The 23,772-nt window shown below is 38.8% G+C and overlaps 1 protein-coding gene across 1 annotated transcript in view; it reads right to left on the reverse strand.

Annotated features, from left to right (window-relative positions):
* Window positions 1-635: 635 nt before the first annotated feature.
* Window positions 636-23,772, reverse strand: part of TTC7A (tetratricopeptide repeat domain 7A) — a 159,727-nt gene continuing 136,590 nt past the window's right edge. The window contains exon 20 of the mRNA XM_026695868.2: window positions 636-979. Within this exon, the coding sequence (XP_026551653.1) occupies window positions 758-979 (222 nt within the window). The 3' untranslated portion in view covers window positions 636-757. The remainder of the gene's footprint in view (window positions 980-23,772) is intronic.

The following is a 23,772-nucleotide window of genomic DNA, read 5'->3' on the forward strand; positions in this document are numbered from 1 at the left end:
AACAAAATAACCCAACCAAACAGATATGTTATAGCTTAATGCTACGTATGAACTAAGATAGAATCTGGTAGCGAATCAGCTTAAGTGGTCACAGCTCAAGTATTGTGCCAAGAGTGAATTTTAAAAGTTTTTGTTTTCTTGAACTGAATTTTCAATGGATGGAAACATCACAAAGAATAGAGATGTATGCAGCTTATACCACAAATATTATCCATTAAGTACTAGCATAATCACATTGTAAAGTAGCCTTGAAAACCAGTAGGCCCATGCTTGAGAGACATTTCACTTTTCCATCATTGATTCCTTGCAGTAAAAGGTAAGAAGCAGATTAAAAGAATATGAGCCTCTGGTGGCTCCCAAACATAGCTGCAGCTGAGTCTGCACTGTACCTAGGCAGCATTTCAAACTGCAACAGGTCTAGTTGCTATAGAGCAAGGGTGTCAAACTTGCCACATCACGTTTTGCGACATTTGCCCCCCTTCACAGAGCTGGGGTAGGCGTGGCCTCCGCGTGATGCATCCTGCCTGTGGGCTGCCAGTTTGACACCCTTGCTATAGAGTAACATTTTCCATCAACTAGCTAGCTATCTTGAGCTTTGAGTACAAGGAAAATGTGATATTCTTGAAACAGAAGCATTACCATGAATAAAGCTTTTCTTTATTCACACACAGACACACCTACACACACACACATAAACTGACTGCTGATCACCTAAACTTTCTCCACAGAACACATTTGATGAGTTAATACTAAACATTCACAATTCTCTTGGTATAACTGTAAATGGAATTATAGGGCTGCTGGATTCAAGGTCCAAAGCAGTCAGAAAGCATTCAACAGCAGCTTCATTTTTGCCCTGAGCATGAAGGACTTCTCCAAGGCTGTTCCAGGCTTTGTGGCTGGTACTCTGTATCTGGACTGCATCTTGAAGAACCTTCTGAGCCAAATTTCTTCGCCCAAGCTTGTTGAGAACCAGTCCCTGCCAAAGGAAAAGTAACTCAGTGTTAACCACAACCAAACTTCATCGTTTGATGGACAAAAACAGGAGAATAAGAAGATACTGAATCAGGCCAATATTCCATATTATCAAAGGCTCTGCCAGAAGAGCATTATTTATGTAGACTGCAAAAATCTTGACAACCACTAGATGGGCGTGAAGGGAAATAAGAAACTATAATTACTGTGGTTGCCCAGAGTTTTGCTGGCAAATTATAGTAGCTCATTTCTTGGATTTCACCCAGAATCTTTTTCAGACTAATTTGGCGATTCCAGCAACTAAACCTGGACACTATGAGCTGTACTACCAAGCTATATATAGCCCTTGTTCTCAAATACTGAGTCCAAGTGTATTCTGAATGATTTCCTTAAACATGAGCAGTGTATCCTTTAGCTTGTAGCCTGATATTGTTTGCTTGGTTAGTGAGCTTCAATTCCTCAAATTTTCATCCCAACTCTCCCTTGATACTTTTAAGAACCCTCAGTTCAGCAATGGAATGTCTAGAAATACTGAAAAATTCTCCAGTAATTTCACCATGTCCTGGTACTTGATGTTGATTTGGGCCATAAGAACACAGATGGTGCATTGGACAAAAAGTGTCTTATAGGAACATCCCCCAAGCTTATGGAACATTTTGCTTTTGGAACATTCACAGCAGTGAAAAGCATTGCATTGTTATACTCTGAGATGGAGATATATTCTACCTCTGAAGAATAAAACCAGTATTCCCCAACCCAGTTTCTTCCAGATGCATTTTAACAAACATCCACATAATGTATATGAGGAAACTGAGGCATAAACTTGTGAAAGTTGATACACAAGCCCATGGCCAGGTTTTTTTTCAACACCGACTGACAGAAAGATACCAAAATACCGAAGTTTCTTTTAGGCTGACAAAGGGAAAGACAACTTCTTTTTTGTTATCTTTATTTTTTAACTAAAGAAAACATTCTGAATCCTAAAGAGTTCCCTTTAGTAACCCAATATTTTGGACTACAGCTGCTGTTAGCCTAGGCTCCGTGGTGGTGAACCTATGACATGCGTGCCAGAGGTGGCATGCAGAACCCTCTCTGTGGGCATGCGCGCCGACATCCCAGCTCAGCTCCACCACGCATGCGCCCATGCCTCCCGCCGGCCGGCTGGTCTTTGGGTCTCTGCTGCGCATGTGCAGGGGGGATATGGCGCATGTGTGTGGGATGGGGTGCATGCGGGGCTGCGCACATGCACAATGGGGTGCTTTGCATTTGGGGTACGCGTGCGCGCGCTTTGGGCATTCAGTGCCAAAAAGGTTCACCATCACTGGCCCTAGGCCAAGCTGGCAGTAGTGATGGTTCTGCCCACTGCCAAAGATCCCAGATGCTGATTCCTGCCCAGTTGCTGTGGTTGGATAGCTTGCCTATCGAGATGTTTGAAGTAACTGCCCAGTGCCCTTCACCCAATAGATTTGGAAGAATAATCATGAGCAACAATTTTATTGCACTGTATTTATATAGGTCATCCTTGACTTGCAGTGGTTCATTTAGTGGCCATTCAAAGTTACAACGCACTGAAAAAAGTGACTTATGACCATTTTTCACACTTACAACCGTTGTAGCTGCCCCATGATCATGTGATCAAAATTCAGATGCTTAGCAACTGCTTCATACTTATGACCGTTGCTATGTCCCAGGGTCACATGACCCCCTTTTGCAAACTTTTGACAAGTAAAGTCAACGGGGAAGCCAGATTCACTTAACAAACCCCGTTACTAACTTATCAGCTGCAGTGATTTGCTTAACAACTTGTGGCAAGAAAGATCGTAAAATGAGGCAAAACTCACTTAACAAATGTGTGATGACCCAGGGTGGGGATACAAAATAAACACAGTTACAAAAACCTGTTGAAGCCACTTTTATTCCTTCACTTTGCTTCCAAGCTTCAAATATCCTTGACTGGAGACAAAAAACTGCCACACAAGCACTTACAAGAAGGAGGGAAAAGGCAACACAAACCGGGCAAGATAAGGGCTGGAGGACGTCCACAGATAACAGAACACACACTGGGAAGGACGCCAAACTCAGAGAGGAACCATAAACTAGAGATATTTCCACACTTTGTTTCCAGTGCTCGCCCGTACGCATGTCCGTCCTCTTATTCAGTTGTCACAGCTGCAGCCTATGAAGAGGATCAAGGCCCTCTCCTCCTGAGTAGACCACGTCTCTCCCTTATCCTCTCCTCCCTGTGTGCCCTAGGATGGAGAGAGGATGGGCCTGGGTCCTCCTCTGACTGCTCCACCAGCCTCTGCCCTTCCCCAGCCTCCTCCACAGTCTCCGGCCACACCTCCACTCCCTGTCAGCTGTTCCTCCTCTCCCTCAGAATCAGTCTCCACCAGGGGCATGACAAAATGTCTCACTTAGCAACATAAATTTTGGGTTCAATTGTGGTTGTAAGTTGAGGACTATCTGTATAGGAAATAACAAGCGTGTTGTATGCTACTACATACTACTGTTGGGCTCCAAGTTCGCTACGGAGCCCGTCAGCTCTGAACACGCCTCGCAGAAAGTCAGCTGGCCAAGGAGAATGTCACCTTATCTCTGCTGCTGCCAGATCTGTATTTCTGCTTGTGTGCTGGCCGATGGTGTTGCTTTGGAATGACTCAGCAGAGCTGTCGGCTGCTGGCTGGATCCTGAAGCAACTGCGGGGCTGCAGGATGGAGTCTGAAGTTACTGCGGGGCTGGAAATAGCTCTTTTCGTGTATTGATGTGGTGCATAATGTTAAAAGGGCACATATAGGTGGTAATTTATGCCTTAGGTTAAAACATAGTGAAGGTGGCACCGGGTGGGGATCAGTTAGTGAGGGTTGAAATAGGATAGGGATGTAGACATGTTATAGGGTTAATAGCATTTAGGGATAATGGGTTAGGTGTGGCCAGAACTAGAACTAAGTATAGGGCTGGATGTGGTGGGGTGTATCTCATGATAATGGTAATAAAAGGAAAGCGAGCAAATTCAACTCAACACTAACTTTTTAGCCTTTCTTGTCAGATAAGAGTATTTGTTGTTTGATGATCTAATGAATAAACCATCATTGCAACTACAAAGGAGCTGAAGTTTGTATTCATTTCAGGACAAATCTTCAGTCCTCAAGGACTGGCTGAGAACCACTTGTACACTACTTGTATGTTTGTCTGTCATCTTCAATTGGGCAAAACAATGCATCACTTAAAGAAGGTGTCAAAAGCCTGGACTTTATACTCCTCTGGAATTGAAATTGATAAAGTTGCAGCTACCAAGCTACCGTAGATAGTTGTGGTTACATGATAATCATTTCAATATTCCCTGCCAGTTATCTACAAGGAAACTCAATGGGGGAAACTCACAAGAAGTTGGAAGTTGCTCCTGCACCCATTGTTTTTTTGTCAGTCTCTGCTCATTCTGTTCTGCAGTTTAATGGGCAGGAAACATATGTGAAACAATTACTCAGTGAGTCAGGGATGGTCTTGTTAACAATAGCAATAGCACTTAGAGTTATATACCGCTTTATAGCCCTCTCTAGATGGTTTACAGAATCAGTATATTGCCCCAACAATCTGAGTCCTCATTTTACCCACCTCAGAAGGATGGAAGGCTGAGTCAACCTTGAGCCTGGTGAGAACTGCCAAATAGCAGGCAGGCAGCCAGCAGTCAGCAGAAGTAGCCTGCAGTACTGCAGTCCAACCACTGCGCCACCGAGGCTCATAAAATAAAATGAAGGACCAGATAAAAAACAAAAGATTTGGGTCTTCCCCAAGGTCCCTAGGAAAACAAAAAATGGATTAAAACTGATCGTCTACAGGTAATATTCGATTTACAACAGTTTGTTTTGTGGCCGTTTAAAGTTACAACGACATTTTAAAAAGTAACTTATGATCATTTTTGCAATTACGGCCACTACAGCATCCCTAAGCTCACGTGATCAGATGTTTGACAACTGACTCATGACAGTTGCGGTGTCCCTAGATCATGTGATCATCTTTTGCGACCTTCTGACAAGCAAAATCAATGGGGAAGCCAGATTCACTTAACAGCTGGGTAACTAACTTAACAACTGCGGTATTCACTTAACGGTAGAAAGAAAAGTCACAAAATGTGGCAAAACTCACTTCACTCTCTCACTTAGCAACAGAAATGTTGGGCTCAATTGTTTTATTTATTTATTTATTTGATTTGTCAATCGCTTACAAGAGAATAGCTATGAGGATAAACATAGTTATGAATACAAGAAATGAGTATATATAAGACAAATCAAAGAAACAATAGGACAGGGACGGTAGGCACTTTGGTGTGCATTGTGGTCGTAAGTTGTAAGTTGAGGACTACCTGCACTTTTTTATGGAGGGATGAAGGCCAATAAAGAATTCTATTGTTCTACCCCCATCCAAACACTTTTTTTAAATTCCATATTTTACTTTTGTTAAAGAAAAATGAGGAAGAAGGGCTCAATAGTCGATTTCAAAACACAGAAAGTTCGGGAGGCATGTCTTTATGAATGTTGGTCCCAAGCCAGTCACATTCCCCTGAAGTGGGAGTGAGCATGCCCAAGCCCATAGATCCAGCTGCTCTGAGATTTGGAAATGGGGTGGGAGACGGGTGCCAGCCGCTGTGCTACGGATAAGGAGCCAGGCAGCATTACATTGGTACTTCCTTCATCTCACCCAATGCTTCTTCAGGGGGAGGGCTGACATGGGAGGGGACATTTATACCAAAAAGCAACAGCCTCAGATCTGTCTGGATTAGATGAAGAATCACAGTCTCAGGACAACTCCCCACTTCAAAAAAAAAAAAAAAAGCTATGTATTTTTGACTCTGGAAAGCTAGTATGACACTCAGCACTGAACGCTCTGTTTCCCTGAAGAAACCTCCCCTTGAGAACTGCGAAGCTCTGGCAGAATTTTATATCTCCCTACGGAGTCTGGCAAGTGGTAAACAATGCCTCCATGTTATTGCCGTGTATAGTCCAGCTGGGATCTGCCCACATGCAGAATAGAAAGGTGGGGGGGGAGGAGAGGGAGAGGAGGGAGCGACAAGAAAATTCATGCATCCTCCTGCAGAAGGCAATTTATATTTTTAGCTGGGCTTTCTCTCTCTCTCTCTCTCTCTCTCTTTCTCTTTAGTAGGTTTCCTAATGAAAGTTCAGTTTCTCAGTTGCCATAGAAACACTTCTTGTTAAGGTGCATGAATAATTTCATAAAATCAGCAGAGACTGAGGGAACATTAGAAATGTGTGAATGTGTGTGTAAGTGTGTGTCACAAATAACCGCACCACCTTATTGCCATTTCAAGTTAAAGTAAAACTGTTATTCCCCTTTGTTTTGATAAATGAAGTATTTTCCTCAAATCAATATAGAAATAAAAATCAGTCATGGGGTTTTTGAATACCCTGGGGCTTTTAAGATTTGTTCCCCTTTCCACCTCTTTTCACTCAATTATATCTCAGGGTAGGAAAGAATTTCCCGTTGTTGGTAAAAGCATAAGAACCCTGCTGGGCGGATGAGACAAAAAGGCCCATCTAACTCAGCATTCTGACCTCAGAAACATCCCATGATAAGGACAACCCTTTTCCACTGCTGCCCACAGCAGTGGAGAGATGTATGGCCTCTAAACTTGAAGTGTCTGTTTAAATATGAAGATAACACCATCCTCTGTTTATTTCCCTTTAAAACTTCCTAAATCAAGTGACCAGAAATGTCATAAACAAATTAGGTCTCTGTATGAATTTTTTTTTTATAAAATCCAGATAATGTTTTTGTTCTACTTCTTAATCACATGCAGGGCTGGTTCAAGGCCTCAGCAACCTAGGCAGTGTGCCAAATTTTAGGGGGCACTAAAATTGAAATGACTTTCAAGATACTCAATATACATATAAAATCTGATAATCTTTGCTTGTTGCTTTAGAATTTTGCTTTTCAAAAACAACCACAAAGTCACTTGAGTGGTAGTCAACAATCACTAACCAGACATTACAAGCCATGAAAAAGAAATTGTGTTTACATCTATGGACTTCAAGAAGCTGATAATATTACTGAAGCAAGATAAAGGTCTGACAGGAAGATCCTAAGTGACCGGATTGTGGGACTATTTATTTTTCAAAGTTATACTTGGAAAAGTGAAAACAGCACACTCTGTATGCCAAAATACCCGCTTGACGGTTAAATATAATTTTGCAGCATTGCTGCCATATGACAGCAATGGGTGCTGATGTAATTAAAATTTCTGTGATTCATTGTAAATGAGTTGAAAATATCTGAGGGAAAAAAACATTGTCCAGAGCTGAAAATCATAAGCATACACTTCAAAGACGCAAAGAAAATAAAAGAAACAAGACTGTCTTTTTGAAATTCCAAACAAAATTGGAAGATGAGCCAAAGTTTACGGAGTGCCAGAATATGACTAAGCTGAAGATACCAAAAAAGTCAAGAACCGGCCCTGAACACATGGAGTTGTCCTGGCAACGTTGCCACAGTTGACCCCAAGTTCCATATTGTCTACTTTTCAGTGATATAACAAATGGCTGCCCTAGTTTTAATTAAATGAAGGCTTGAAGGCTTCAACATCAGAAAAGTTTCCTTCTCATTTTGTTTGATCTTATCAAATGCTCTGGAAAACTCAGAGTTTTGTATATTTAATTTGCAATCTATTTTCCTGCACGCCTTATTGAGCTACTATTCTACCAAATGATACAATGGATCTACATGCTAATGAATGCCTGGATGTTTTATTTATTTATTTATATTTATTTGTCATTTGCTGCCTATCTCACCATGGGGCTACCCTAGACGGCTTATAATAATTAAAAGGAAGAAAATGAGAGGAGTGTAAACAGCACAGAAGTAAAATAACAGAATAATAAACAAACAATGACAAAGGAACACAATGAGAATAATGCATCAATATGATAACCTAAAAGATGGAATGGTGGAGAGCAGAGAGCAAGAAGTGGGGAAGTGGAATCTGCCATCAATCCAGCAGCTCCCTCTCTTCCATTTCAGAGGTGGTATTCAGCAGGTTCTGATCAGTTCTGGAGAACCAGTGGCGGAAATTTTGAATAGTTCAGATAACCGGCAAATACCACCTCTGACTGGCCCTGCCCCCATCTATTCTCCACCTCCTGAGTCCTAGCTGATTGGCTGGGTCTTCTTTTGTTGCCCTGCACAGGAAAACGGAGCTGGAAAGCAGGTTAGTGGGGTGGGGAGGGAATGGGGATTTTGCAGTATCCTTCTCCTGCCACACCCACCAAGCCACGCCCAGAAAACTGGTAGTAAATTTTTTTGAATCCCACCACTGTTCCATTTGAGCCCCAGGCCAAAGCTGTTTTATCTTGTTCCTCTCTAAAAATGATCATTTGCACCACTTTGATAATATTTATCGCTTCTTATTTAATTGAGCATTTCAGTGCTATTTCAAAGGCGTGGTAAGCTACTGAAACTGAATACAGCATTTCAAATCAAAGAGCTTAAAACTATTCATTAATCAGTATTAACTGCATGGCAACCAATGGAAATAAAAAGTCAACAAAGCCGTATGAGAGAATGTCATCCATTTACAGAGAGCTTTCTGAAACAGCTTTCGGATGCTTGGGGAGAAGCGGCAGTGAAGTAGTGGAATGTCTTTATCTAAGGAAAGGCTTTTTAGATTTTTGGCACCACTGACTCCAAAAGAAAGGCTCAACATCTTTCCTCCTACTGTTCCTCAAACAGTAATTAATGCAGAGTCTTTGAGGAAGATCTTTTAAAGCAAGAAATATTAATCCTAAATATACCTGAAAGGCTATTTGAACCTTTCTGGGAACAGTCCGTCAAGAGTGAAATATGAGATGACATCCTATACCATGAATATAATTATATTTGTCTTTTATATTATAAACATGTAAATATATTGGAACATCCTATAACACTTTCTCAAGCACCTGATCTAGTTACCTTGGGAAAAATGAAACATTATCTTTACCTTGGAAGGTTGGGGATTACATTTAATGTCATATTGGTGAGGAGTTTGGACTAAAGAGAAGCTGGCATAACAAAATGTTATTAATGTAATGAAAAATTAAATGCCAAAGGCTATACGAGGTTTGAATGAAAAGTAAGACTCCAGGTCCTTAATGTTAGTTTAAAGAGGGATCTTTTAATAAATGAAAACTGAAAATAATCCTTGAAAGGAACTCTTTCCTTGTCTGTATTTACTTCTCCATATAATAAATACCATTTCTTACATATTTCTACTAATGATGGACAAGCTATGTAAAACTTTCATTTAAAAAAGCCTTGTCTTTTCAACCAAGTCTTCCACTGAATCAAATCAATGCCCATGAAATTATTCCTTAAATTTTGAAAAAAAGTGAAAGTCATATGGCAACAAGTCTGGACTGTTTATTGCATTGGGTAAGATGGTGAGATCCAACTCCACAACTGCCTCTGGGTAGCTTGTGAGATGTGAGATATAGCTTGTGGCAAATGTTCCTTTTTGTCCTTCTGAACTCTGGTGAATCATTGTTTCAACGCTTGAATGCTCCAGTGTAATGCTATGACTTCATAGTGGAGCCAGGTTCAAGGAAATCCATGTCAATAACATCATTTGCATCCTCCCCCGAATTTACCAGGAAAAGTCAAATTAAGACTTTTGTGAAACCGGGCTTTTGAAGTTTTTTTACTCCATAGATAAAGCTATGCCTAGCTGTCACAATGCCATGCAAAATTCCTCTTACATTGCAGGATAACTATTGTTGGTAAATTTCAATTCTTGAATTCCATCTCTGCTTTCAGCTTGTATGGAACCTGTCATGCACAAACTTTCTAATATTGAAGAATGTCAACAATGTGATATGCATGTTCCTGTGAAATTCCAAGCTTGACAGTAATGTCCTTTTGAGGGATCTGCTGATTGTCCTTAATGAGTGCATCTATCTTTCATATGTAAAACTTGTCAATTGCCATCACGGATAGGACACTTTGTTTTTAATCATACAGTTCAACATGTTTACATTTTTTGATTAAGCAAAGAACATAGTGTTTACATCAACTTCTTCACTGACTATAAAAACACATATTCACCATCATCGCCATAAAAATATCAATTTAATGGTAAATTTCACTTCCAGGAACTTTTTCAGTCAAAAATTCAATCATGAAACATTGCTTAAAGGGCATTGATGAGTATTCACAGCAAGCTTCCATTGCAATGACAATAGCATCACGACTTTTTCTGATAAGAGCTTCTCACCGAAAAAGTAGGACAAAGGCTAAAGAAGATATAAGACCTTCTAGCATATCAATACTGCCAACAGTTGGCAAATTATAACATTAGAGACATTACTTTTTGTTTAATCCTTATATAATATGCCATAGATGTGTTCCTACAAATAAAAAAGATGGTGATTACCATCTCTTTAAATTGTGAAGAGTGTTATAATCCACTGATTTTCCTATCAGTATCAACTCAAATTCTGGAAAGCCTTTGGATAAGATCCAGAGGTGGTACTCAGCAGGTCCTGACCAGTTCTGGAGAACCACTAGCGGAAATTTTGAGTAGTTCAGAGATCTGGCAAATACCACCTCTGACTGGAGATTTTACAGTCTCCTTCCCCTGCCAGTCCCACCAAGCCATGCCCACAGAACCGGTAGTAAAAATTTTGAATTCCACCACTGGATAAGAGGGCTATATCAAACTTGTTTTCATTGTTTTGCTGTCTTCTTTTGGACCCAATCATATGGCCAGAAAAAGAGGGCAAGAATGATACAGGCTACTAAAGTACTCTTTTTCATTGTCCTGATTATCTTTATTTTCTCACAGAGGTCAGAGCATCAGAGGCTTCAGGGTTTGGCAACAGCTACAGTATTTAATCTGGGTCTTGGGATATCTCCATATTGACTCTTAACACTGGTTCAGGTTCTTATAACCTGGGATGTGGGGATACATGTATATGTGAATCACTTACAATATTTTTCCAAGACTTGAAGAAATCCATCTCCCTCACTATAACTTTTAATTATACTTGTGTGGCCTAAAAGCAGAGCAATGTTTCCAGCAGAAACGTTTATTTTTGATCTTTTCTTCGGAAAGCTATGGATCAGAGTATCAGAAGATCTAAAGGCTGAACAAAAAAAATGTAAAAAAAAGCAAGAGGAAAGAAGGAAGTTAAATGTTTTACTAACAGGTTTAGACCTAGTGAGACCCTGATTTTCCCCCACTGCTTATTCTGAAAATCTAAGAAAACTTTCTATCTATAGCACAAATACTATGAACGAAAACCTGACATTCCCGCTGTCTTTCACCAAGTTAACAGACTGGCTGTTAATATCTTTCACCTTAAAATATGATCAAACATTTACTGGTATAAAAGGCAGGCCCTTAAACATCTTTTCAGAAAACGGGAGGCCCTGATGTCTGTGTAGGGGGCCCTCAGATAAACTCAAGAGTAGAAACTTAAGGGCAAGTTGGGCAAGAGGTAGAAGAGAAAAATAAATTGGATATATTTTCTTTCTTTTATTCTTTCTTTCAAATTTCCTCAAAGCATAACAGCAGGCTGCATGGAACACTTTGCAGGCGGTACTGCTTTCACTGAGACCTAAATGGAAATGAAAAAGCAAGCAGCAGATGCTTTGTCCCAGTATTTAAAATACACCAAGCACAGTGTTTTCTTGATTTTCTCCCAGGTCAAGGCTGCACTTCCAGCAGACATTATTTGCAAGATAAGAGCATGATTTACCATAATGCACCCATATTACATACTTTAACAAAGGCCCAAATAATGGTCTTCTCTGCAGATCACATTTTATAAGTTATGTGTTGTTGTTGTTTTAAATCATGGATAAGCTGTACTCATTCAGTTTGGCCAGCAGGTTTCTACAAGATACCTTAGTTTTGGGAAATGAATTTCTTCCCAAGAAAGCTGGCTGGTAGACAACCATAGAAATATAATCAGCACTACTGGTTTCTTGGGAAGGTTTTTCAGAAGTGGTTTGACATTGTCTCCTTCCTAGGACTGAGTGAAAGCGACTGGTCCTAGTCACCCAGCCGGCTTCATGCCCAATCAAGGCTAAAATGGTACAAATCATATCAATCAATTTGTGTGATATATGAGAAAAATCCATTAGATTGCTTCTAGATCAGGGGTCCCCAACCCGCAGTCTGTGGATTGTACCAGTCTGTGGTCCTTTGGAAACTGGGCCACACAAGTGGCAGGTGAGTGAGCAAAGCTCTATTTGCACAAGCAGCAGATGCACACATGAAATCATCTCCCCCCGCCGCCGTCGGTCTATGGAACCAGAAAGGTTGGGGACTGCTGTTGTAGATAAAGCAAGATCTCATGCTTAATTTCTGGCATTTCCAAAGATCAGATAGCAAATGAAAGGTGTTTGCCTGTGAACTTATAGAGTTACCATTGATTAGAGAAGTCCAAGATCATGTTACTATTTTATGCTGGAGATATACAGTATTTGGATTTTTGACAATATGTGGTTATTCTCACAAAATGAGGTGTGGCCAACTACTAAAGACAGATTTAATAGAAAATGGTACTGCCTCCTGCTTATTGGTGTAGCTACTAGTTCTCCAGTCCAGAGTATTCTCTGTCTGTTGTGGGGCTTAAATGTATAGGATGCTGGAGCTACTTTGAATTTCAGTGTGCCAATCTTTTCAGCATCACCAGTGCTGAAACCATCATCGATGACAAAGTTGTGACAAACTAGAGGGAGACTTATTACCACACTGTTTATCTCTGCACCATCAAACACTAGGATGTTAGATGAGTGTCTTTGTCTGTCTGTCTGTCTGTCTGTCTGTCTCTCTCTCTCTCTCTCTCTCTCTCACACACACACAGAACACTCATAGCCTCCTAATGTTACACTGTACAGAAATGGCTACTCCTGATGATTTAGATTCTGTAGTTATTCATTATGTCACCTGGGCAAAATAAAGCTAACCACATGAGGTGAAGGAACTTATTTTCTTGCAACTTTCTTTCATATATAATTAATAACAACTGCCAAATAATTTACAGTCTGACAGATCCTTAGGACCACCCTTTCTACTGTAGCTAGTATTAGAAAATGCAGAAAGATACAAGCAAGAATGTATTAGCCTCCAGGTCTATTTCTCCAAACTCCAGGAGCAGACTTAACCTTCTCTAACCTGAAATGTTTCATAAATTATAACCTTGAATGAATCATGAGGTATTACTGTATTATAAATGGCTTTATGGTATTTTCTATTACACAGTTAAAAGAAAAAGAATGAGAGTGGGGAAATGTAATTTCATAACTAAGACAGAGAATTTAAATTTCCTTATAAATATTGCAGATACCTTGTTTAGGTGAATACAAAACAGTCTAAAGCATCGTGATGTTAGAGAGCTATAGCATAAATTTATTTATCTATTTACAATAGAGCATATAGGTGTGTATTTTCCCTGTCTGTGATGCGCTGAATTTGTTGGTGGTTTACAACAAGGAATTAAGACAATACCTGTGTACAGTTATCTACAAAATTGCAAACGATGAATGTCATAGCACATACATATCAATCTTTCCAAAACTGCAATAACAAGCAAAGATCTGGATCAGTGACCACTAATGGCCAAATACCATCACTGATCAAATGTCACATACAGAATTACAATTTGCAGCATCTCAGTCACTGTATAGTAAAACAGAATTACATCCTTAAGTGTCATTTGTTGTGTGTAGAAAATTAAGAAGTGTTCAAAAATAGAACAGAGCATGTATATACTCATAGTCCTCTGGGTACAGCTAAAATGAACAGCTCATGCTGTGAAGGCAAAGGCTACTATAATTCAGTTAAACATTCACAGAATATGTGATTGTTTTATGTAAATAGCATTAATGTCTAACATAATGGAGCAATTTTATTCAATCCTTTTGGCATAATACAGGATGTACAAAATATGGGGTTATATTTTCAAAAGACAAGCAGTTCAATTAAGGGCAGGCAATTTAAGGCCATGTACAGATTAAAGCAATTTGCCTTAATTCCAGGAAAGAATATTCATTCATTTAGTTTAGTACTCACTGCGCTAAACATGGGTGGTTCTACAAAATCCCAGAAATATTTTCCATCATCCACCTCCCCATCGTATCACTTTATTTAATTCTTCTACCTGAAGTTTCAAAAACCGAATCTGAGAGATCTGTCTGCAAAGACTATTCTCTATCATTCATCTATAGTCATTCTTTAGATGTCTAAAATAGTAATCTGTCAGCCTTCAAGATTTCCTCCCTTTGCTTTGCATCTTTTGGCTGTCATAAGTAACAGGGGGAGGAGGGGGGAATGGTTGTGGGAAGCGAGCTGGAGGTGTTACAAACCAGAACTGTATAAACTGGGGAGGGATACATTCTTGCTTAGGTTTCTATTCTATGCTATGTGCAGCTGCAACTCTTTATCAAACTATGTCAGGGTCAATGGACAGAAGCCTCATCACCACCTGGAGATGCCCACATGATGATATACACAACTTTTAATTGGATGAACCAATTGAACTATTGAGGGTGGGAAAGTTGCCATTACTTTGTATATGTGATTTACGCGCCAATTTTCTCAGATTCAGAATTCTTTTGTTGCTACCACTTGACTTCCAGTAAAAGATATCTTTTCTCTGATTAAAGGAGTCTAAGTATTTCTTTCTTGGATTTTGAATGGAGCACCAGCTGGCAGTAATCTTAGTAGGTGGTAAAATTTCAAATTTTGGCAAGTTTAAGATGTATGGAATTCATTTCCCAGGATTCTCCAGCCAAGATGCAATAAACACCAAGACTTTGATAAAACTCATATTCATCCACCAGCTACCCTGCCCCATTACATCTCTATCAACATTCTGGCCCCAGTACCTGTTTGTTTATCATTATTAGCTCTTTTATTCATTAATCATGAAACTCAGTCAACTGAACATTTTAAAATGCATCAGAAATACCGATGACTGGTTTTAATAGCTGATACGGGTTGCTACCAGCGTCCTAGATATCAACCAAGCATCTTCTTAAAATATATGATGTTCCGAATAGCGCAGTTTTTTGCAGTTCCACTGGGGTTATTGCAGAAAGCTGCAATTTCTTGATGTGTTTTGTAAAATTCTTGGACATGGTACCAAGTGCCCTGTGACAATAGGTGTCACTGTTACATGTTTCATGCATAACTGTGTAGTTTTGATGGCGAGGTCGTGATATTTTGTGATTTTTTTTCCAGTTCTTTTTCTTCGACTCTGGCATCTCCTGGTATAGCAATATCAATAAAATGTACGCTTCAGCCCTCAATTACTACTACTACTACTATTACTACTACTACTATAATACACAAAAAACAACAGTGTACACAGCAAATGAAATAACTATGCTGGGTTTCGTATCACAAATCACTAGTAGAACACTTTCCAAGCGTTTAGGATTGTGTGATGTATTGATGGATTATGCGAGCAGATCCCAGTAAGGTGGCCTTCTGCAGCTGATCAATGGTGATCTTGTCAGTGCCAATTGTTTTTTTTAAGTGCTTGTCCTGGTCTTTAGGCACAGCACCCAGTGTGCCGAGTACCACTGGAACCACCTGTACTGGTTTATGCCAGAGTCTCTTCAGTGTTCGATTCTCAAGTCCTGATATCTGGTGATTTTTTCAAGTTGTTTCTCGTTGATTCTGCTTTCACCAGATATGGCAATGTCAACGATCCACACTTTTTTCTTCTCCACAATCGTGATATCCAGGGTGTTGTATTCCAAAACTTTATCAGTCTGTATTCGGAAGTCCCACAGTAGTTTTGCATGCTCATTTTCGACCACTTTCTCAGGTTTATGATCCCACCAGTTCTTTGCTACAGGCAGATGGTAGTTGTGACACAAATTCCAGTGGACCATCTGAGTGACTGTGTTGTGACCTTGTTTGTATTCAGATGGCCCACTGGAATTTGTGTCACAACTATATTATTATTATTATTATTATTATTATTATTATTATTATTATTATTATTATTATTAATCACACGGTCTGCCAAATGTTCAGACTGGGTTTGGCATTTTTGTCTACCTATCAAGTCCTTACCAAGTACCTGGGATAGGCAAACCTGGATGTTTGATGGTGTTACAAATATTGCCACAGGATGGAAGCTGTTCCAAGTAAACCTCCCTTCTGCAATTGACTGATGGCAAATTTGTCAATACCTATGGTGTTCAAGTGGTGCTCCAGTTATTTTGGTGCCTATTACAATTGGTACTACCCTTGCTTGCCTTTGCCATAGTCATTCTATTTCTATTTGTAGGTCTTTGTATTTTGTTATCTTCTCCAGTTATTATTATTATTATTGTTGTTGTTGTTGTTGTTACCTCTATTTCATTTGGGAGCTCAAGTGGCATATATAAGGCTTTCTTTCTAAGAACATGTAGGGCCTTGCTGAATAAGGCCCATCTAATCTATGGCTCGTTCGCACAGTGGTCTGCAAACTGTAGGAAGAATCCCACTAGTCTGCTAACATAAAGTCTTCAGACGCAGTCACACTGTTACCACGGCTAATAGCCATTAATCTCCATGACTTCCATGAACTGTTCCAATCCTTTTTTGTGAACACAGACAAGCTGTTAACCAGCACCACATCTCATGGTAGCAAATGCCAAAGTTTAATTATGCAGGGTATAACTAAATTTCTGGTATTCCCAGCATAATTCTGCAAGATAGATTAGAATAAGATAGGAGAGACTGGCCCAAAATACTAGGCGACCTGAGATTCTACAATAATGTTCAAGCCTTAAACCACTATACCACATGCTTTCCAATGACTTTGTATAAATACTCACTGCCCCCGTCTCCATTACCATGAGGAAAGTTTACACGAACAAGAACTGTGTACCTGCAACCAAAAGTGATAAAGTCTAAGCCTTTCCATTTTATAGGCATTTTCTTTATATGCTACCGATTTTGTAATCTTATTATTTCTACCCCAGACCTTTTCCCATTCTGTTAGGGTGATGCTACGTCCTACATTCCTACTCCAGGCTATCATGTTCCCTTTTACAATTTCTTCTTCTAATTCTACTTCTAATAAATAATTATAAAATTTTGTTATACTTTTTTTGCCTGATCCTAATAAAATTTTGCTGGAGTTTATTGTTGATTCCAAATTCTTTCTTGTCCTGTTTATGTCTACTTTGAATTTGAAGGTATGCCCACTGATCAATTTTTAGTCCTCGCTCTTTAAGTTCTTGCCGCCATTTCAAATTTCCTTGTGTATCCAATAGGTCCTTATATTTAATCATTTTAGTAATATCCAGATTATTTGGGTGAATCATTGCCTCCATTGTTGAAATCCAAATTGGTACTTTTAAATAATGTTTTTTCTGTATTTTCTTCCAATTAGTTAATAATGAGTCTCTGATTAGGTGTCTGTGGAAATATTTCTGGCTGGTTTTCCCTACTTCCCATAAAAAAGCATGCCACCCTCTCTGCAAATCATGGCCTTCTAAAAATAATATTCTCTTGTTAGTTAAATCCACCCATTCCTTCAATCATACTAAAGAGGCAGCAATATAATACATCTCCCAATTTGGAAGTGCCAGTGTTTTATAGATGGCACCTTCCTCCTTCGAGATTAGTGAAGATGCACCCCAATATGAGTCCGAATTGCTGGAAATGCAAAAAAAAAAAAAAAGAGGGAACTTTTTTCCATATGTGGTGGTCCTGTACAGAAGCTCAAAAATATTGACAGAAAATTAGAAACTGGCTGGAAGAAATGACAAGAGAACAGATCGAATACAAACCAGAGTGCTTTTTGTTAGGGATCTTTGATAAACAAATATCAAAAAAAGCGAAATACACAATAATACACATTTTGACAGCGGCCAGATTAGCTTTTGCCCAATGTTGGAAGCAGCCTCATGTTCCATCAGAGGAGATGATCATTCAAAAAATTTCAAGTTGTGCACAAATGGACAAATTAACTTTGGCATTAAACAATAAAGACACCTCAATATACTACAACAGCTGGAACTGCTGGTACAAATGGATAGACCAAAGATAGACTTTACACTATAAGGCAAAAGAGGATAGGATAAATCCATAGTAGTGATACACAGATATATGTAAGGATTAGGTGTGTGTATATGGCATAAATTAAGGATAAAAAAAAGAGGTCTTACAAACTGTTGAAGATGAGAATGTTTTTAATTGTTTTCTATTTTTTCTTTCTATTTCTTTCTCCCTTTTTTCCATTTGTGTATGGGTTGTTGGTTTGTTTTAATTGTAAAATCAATAAAATTTATTTATTAAAAAAAAGCCTTTCCAATAACTTCTGCTCAATATTAAAATAGGCCCTATAATTTTCACAGTGTATGAATATACAATGCACAGATTTACCCAGATCCTTTACCTATGGTAGAATGGCTTTATCCCTTAAGTGGTATCTGAGAAAAAGCTACTTCTAGCACAGATTTTAAATGAAATCTGTTTAAATAACATTGGGCGACACTGGAGTTTTTCCTTTTTCTTCATACACCCAAAGAGTGCAATCTGAAAGCAGCAGGCAAATGATCTACTAGCCCTGGAGAAGGAGGTCTTCCCTTTCCTTGACCTACTTCATTCCTTTACACTTGGATTGTATTCAAATTCTGATTGGAAGACTGTAGTTTCTCAAGGAGTTTTAAAATATATATATATATATATATATATATATATATATATATATATATATATATATATAATGCTATTTGGGGAAATTGGAAACAAACATTCTTGGAATTCTGGTTCTGCTCTTTGTGAGTTACTAAGCAGAAACACTGCAGCTCAACTGCCATATAGGATGTCAACCACATAGAGGGTACTACTTGCAATCTAGAATAGCAACCACGTATACATTCACATTCTGAGATGCAGTTATTGGCTAGGCCGCTTATTTATTCTATTCTATTTTATTCTATTCTCGCCTTTGCCCACTTTTCCTATATCCCATCTGGAACTCTACCCTATAACCTTCAGGCAATGGGAGTGAATAAGAGTCTTGGGGAAAAAAGTGGGGGAGGAGAAACTTTATGTCCTTCTTCTCTGGTTATATGAAAGGAATTTCTCTGGGTTATAACCTCAGAAGGAATACAGAAGATACTGTCTAGATTGACAGAAGCTGACAGCTTTCCTTCAGCCTGCCACAACCCTTGTCAATTTTAAAATGGACATGTTTTGGAGGGTTTCACATATGCTTCTTTTACATTATGATATATGGTGATGTGGAATAGAGGTACCCAAGACCCTCCTATGTTTTGGGGAGCTAAGATTCTTTCACCCTAAACCAGTGCCACATCTCAGACCAATGTGAACACAAGGAAATCTTCCCAACAAGCCTTTGTTCCTTCTCCCGTGGGACAGGAAAACAGATGATCTGATTTCATGCTGACTGTTTTCCTTCCTGACCATAGCCAGTGCTTGATGATGTTTGCTGCTGCATATGCCATATGGCTGCAGCAGAAATCCCTGGAGCAGGTGAGGCATAGAAGTCTCGGCCTGGAAGCATTATTAGATGGTGCAGAGGCTCAGGGGAGAAACTAGTGTTCAGGAAAGCCTGATGAATGTGTTCTGGGAATAGGCTGTGTCATATGGGATCATGTGCAAAGTATTAAGGAAAGCATCCATGCAAACCTGAAAAAAAAAATCAACCATTTCCCCCCCTTTCCCAGGGGTATGACAAAAAAATGCTGGAGAAGACAAAATATCTCAGTATTGAGAACAATGCTGACATTACTAATATTGACAATGATGCTGATTATTCCTGATATATTACCTTGCTAAGGATTGGCAACTTATAGCTTGTGGCAAAGCTTCAGAAAATGCAGAACAAAATATCAGTCATTGCCACGTTCAGATTTTCAAGAATCCCAAGGCTTACTTCTTAAGCATTTATTTATTGCTTCCTCTGAATATTATCTACATCTGCTCAAAGGCAGTAAACAATCTACTTATCTTTCAATGATCAGAAAGAAGAAAACATATGGTTCAAGGATTTGATAGAAGTTCTTAAGAAATTGGGTCTCAGCAGGTGTCTGATGCTACCTAACCAATTATGAGCATGACTTCAGGGCAAGTGATCCTGTTGAATTTTTGCATTTATTGTAGCACGTAGTTTCAATAGTACAGAATTTTATATGAAATGATTATCAAGAAACTATCATAATGGGCCCCCTGAATGAGCTTGATGTATTTAATCATAGAAACATAACTACATAACTGCTATTCAAGTGAATTTACTTACATGAATGAGTAGATCATGCAAAGAAAAGGCAGAAGCATTCAGAACCCTTTAGCATCAGATAGAAGTATGTAAACAAACCCAGTGGTGATAACCTAAGAACAAAGTTACTATTATCTTGAATTGATCAAGACAAAAACCAGGACTGAGTCTATTTCATGCTTTTGCTGGAATTGTATCTTCAAAAGGACATTTTGCTATGCCAATTTTTCCCTTTTTTACTTTTCTGGTTATAAATTCCATTCTAGTTGGCAATCAAACCACAGAAGAACTGTCTATTTAGCTGGCATTCCATCTGCCCTCCATAGGAAGACAGAGGATTGAAATGATTGGTTCTTGAATCATTAAATGGGAAAGAACAGTTGTCAATATTTCCCACTCTCACACCTTTTTCAAGCATTTTCCTGGATGAGGGGAAAAACAACAAGGAGGCAAGCCTCTGAATGCATGAGTGAGTGGGGAAGTGATTTATAGTAGCAGTTTATAATATTATTATGTATGTGTTCAAGAATAATAGACCATATTAAGGTAGGCACACACTGACACTCTGAAAAGCTGTTAGTGGTATGAAAAAGCTGGGCTGTTGAGTAAGTTAGACATAGCTCTAAATTGCTCTCTGGACTCTGAGGATATTAAAGGATGACAGAGAAACAAAGGAGCTGCTTTATTATCATCCTCCTACTACACTTCATACACATTATAATGTGTTACACTTAATATTTTAATTCCATCTACATAATTTACTTTTGTAGACAAATGCAAACAGTTGTATATATCTGTCACTGGCAAAGGAAAGCACTTAAGAAACGGTAAGTCTTATAGAAAATATCATAAAAGAGGAATTTCTTCCATAATGGATACCCCTGAAAATACATACAATATATTTTTTTCTCCTGTATGCATTTAGGGATAGCCAGTCATTGTGATCATTTTGGGGAATAGTACATATTTCTGGAAATCCATTTGCAAAAGAACTATGCTGCTGTCCATAGCTTTCTATTACTATTTGCCACTTTGATATTGCCTAGTTACTAGTTTTGTAATACTAGCGATTTACATTAGACCACCCATTTCACAAAGCTATTGCAGGGATCTCAGTGCAGGTAGGCCGAAAACATACAGTATGGCCTACTCCAATCTCCTGAAAAAATCTACAGAGAAGGCTTTTTCTGCTATTTCTTACAGGTAGTCCTTGACTTACAACCTCTCAGTGGCAGTTTGAAGTTCCAACAACACAGAAAAAAAGTGACTTACAATTGGTCTTCGCATTTATGATCGTAGCATGGTCATGTGATCAAAATCCGGACACTTGGCAGCCAGGATGTATTTATGTCCCAAGGTCATGTAATCACCATTTATGATCTTCCCAGCAGTCTTTCAACAAGCCAAGTCAAGGGGGGTGGGGAGGAATCCAGATTTATTTAACAACTCATTTAATAACCATAGTGATTCATTTAATGAACCATAGTGATTTGCTTAAAAACCATAATAAAAATGGTCATAAAATTGGGTGTGACTCAACCATCTTACTTAACAATGGGAATTCTGGTCCCAATTCTGGTGGTAAGTCAAGGAGTAAGTACAGAGCCAATGTGCCAATATCTGTGCAAGTAATTAAGCCTAAACAATAGATCGTCTAGTTCAGAGCTTTTATATGAAAATCTGTCTATAAGGTTTTAAACTGGGTTTCATGGATTTCTTCCAGGGGCCTTGGGAATTGTAATCTCTCCCTCCCTCTCTAGATAGATGAACTCAAATCAGTGAATATGCCTAATACTCCTGCTTTCTATTTTCCCTACAACAATAATCCTATGAAGTGAGTTGGACTCAGACAGACTGATCATTGTATAATGAGTTCCTGTTTTGGTACACAGTGCAGCATACCTGGTCGTTGGACATAATTTATGACTTTTGCAGGCATACAGCTTGTTAAACTGCAGGTCTGTATTGTGCTATTTTGGGGACAATAATTTATTTGAAAAGGTAAAACAATGGATTCCATGGATTATGTGGCATGTTCAGATTTCCAGAAGTACTCAGAAATTGCATTCGGTTCGGTACTAATTTCTTATCCAGAAAATCTATTTTAAAAAATCCCTGTATTACACTTTTCTCTCATCTCTTGGTTTAAATTTGATAATCCCTAGGGAAGACTGTAAACCTTTGCTATTTAATGAGGACTTTGATTAATTTATTTATCTATTTTCACTACTACAGAGTCAGGAAACCTGTAGGACATGTGCTGCTGAGTGTTATATTGATCTATTCATCAGAACATCTCAATCAGTTTTGCAATTAATGGGTGCAAAGCTGCAAAAACTTAATTTTAGTGCAGAACATCTGCCGAAGTGTGATGTTGGCCTGGACCCTGAAACATCACTGAGAAGGTTACATTCTGTTGACTGAAGAAACAAACTCCATGGCATAAATAAATAAAATTGATAAGTTATTCATTCTTATGAAACAGTTTTCTAGTTTCTCATCCTGCTGTGCTGTGGAGAACCACCATGGTGCCTTGTGATGCAACATGAAAATATGCTGAACTAAAATAACTTTCCATACAAATGTGTCACGGAGGTTGAGGCTGTTATTCTATGTTCTAATGTCTCTGAAAGGCAGAGATTTGGAAAGGCCTACCGAGGTTATTAGAAACTAAGAATTCAATAAACTGCATTTCAACAAAGAATGCATTAAGGTAGCCTTGTGTATACCAAAATTAATTAATCACTTAATTAACTAATTATATTTGTAGACTATATGTTGACTGGACCAAGCAACTGATCCTCTAGGAAATGTAGAACAATGAAACAAAAAAGCAAGAAAGTAATATAACTTCCCTCACAAAACTCCCAGCAACAGACAATAGCATTATATAGTATCATGGTTGGCCACCACCTCTCAAAGTCAAGCCAGGGCATAATAAAAAATATCTTAATAATCTTTCAAAATGGAAGGGGAAATGAGGCCAAATGTACCTCTGCTGGAAGTAAATTCCAGAGCGTAGGGGGAATGCATTAATAACCAATGCCATCGGGCCATACTTCTTATCTCTCCCAAGGAGGGAAGGCTCTCTGCACTCTTTCTACATGTCCAGATGAGATTGGTAGATTTACTTCAGTAACATGGATGCTGAGGTATCAAGGGACTCATGCAGATATAGCTATGGAGTGTGGATATAGATCTGAAGGGAATTTCCCAGTGTCCTCAGTTAAACAGGCACATGCTGGAGGAACCTTTGCCTAGCTGCCAGCAGAAAAGTTTCAGATTGCATTTGCTGCTGAAACATCAGATTGCTTTATTTTGTTTGGCTTTATTGTTCCATACTGATACATTTATCTTCCATAAGGGTTAGCAGAGTCCATAGTCCTCATAGGAATCCTCCACTTCCCTATATTTCTAGTTAAACGGTGGCAGAGTTTGATTTAAGAGAGAGCAAAATTATTATGGCCATTTGCTTTTTTTCTAAAAGGAAGAATATTTAATTAAAATGGAGAAAGAGATTATAGATCTCATGAGAAATCCTTCCTAACCTAAATAT

The sequence above is a fragment of the Pseudonaja textilis genome, chromosome 1 (genome assembly GCF_049901715.1).
Source record: "Pseudonaja textilis isolate UNSWEBS1 chromosome 1, rPseTex1.2, whole genome shotgun sequence".
Taxonomy (NCBI): domain Eukaryota; kingdom Metazoa; phylum Chordata; class Lepidosauria; order Squamata; family Elapidae; genus Pseudonaja; species Pseudonaja textilis.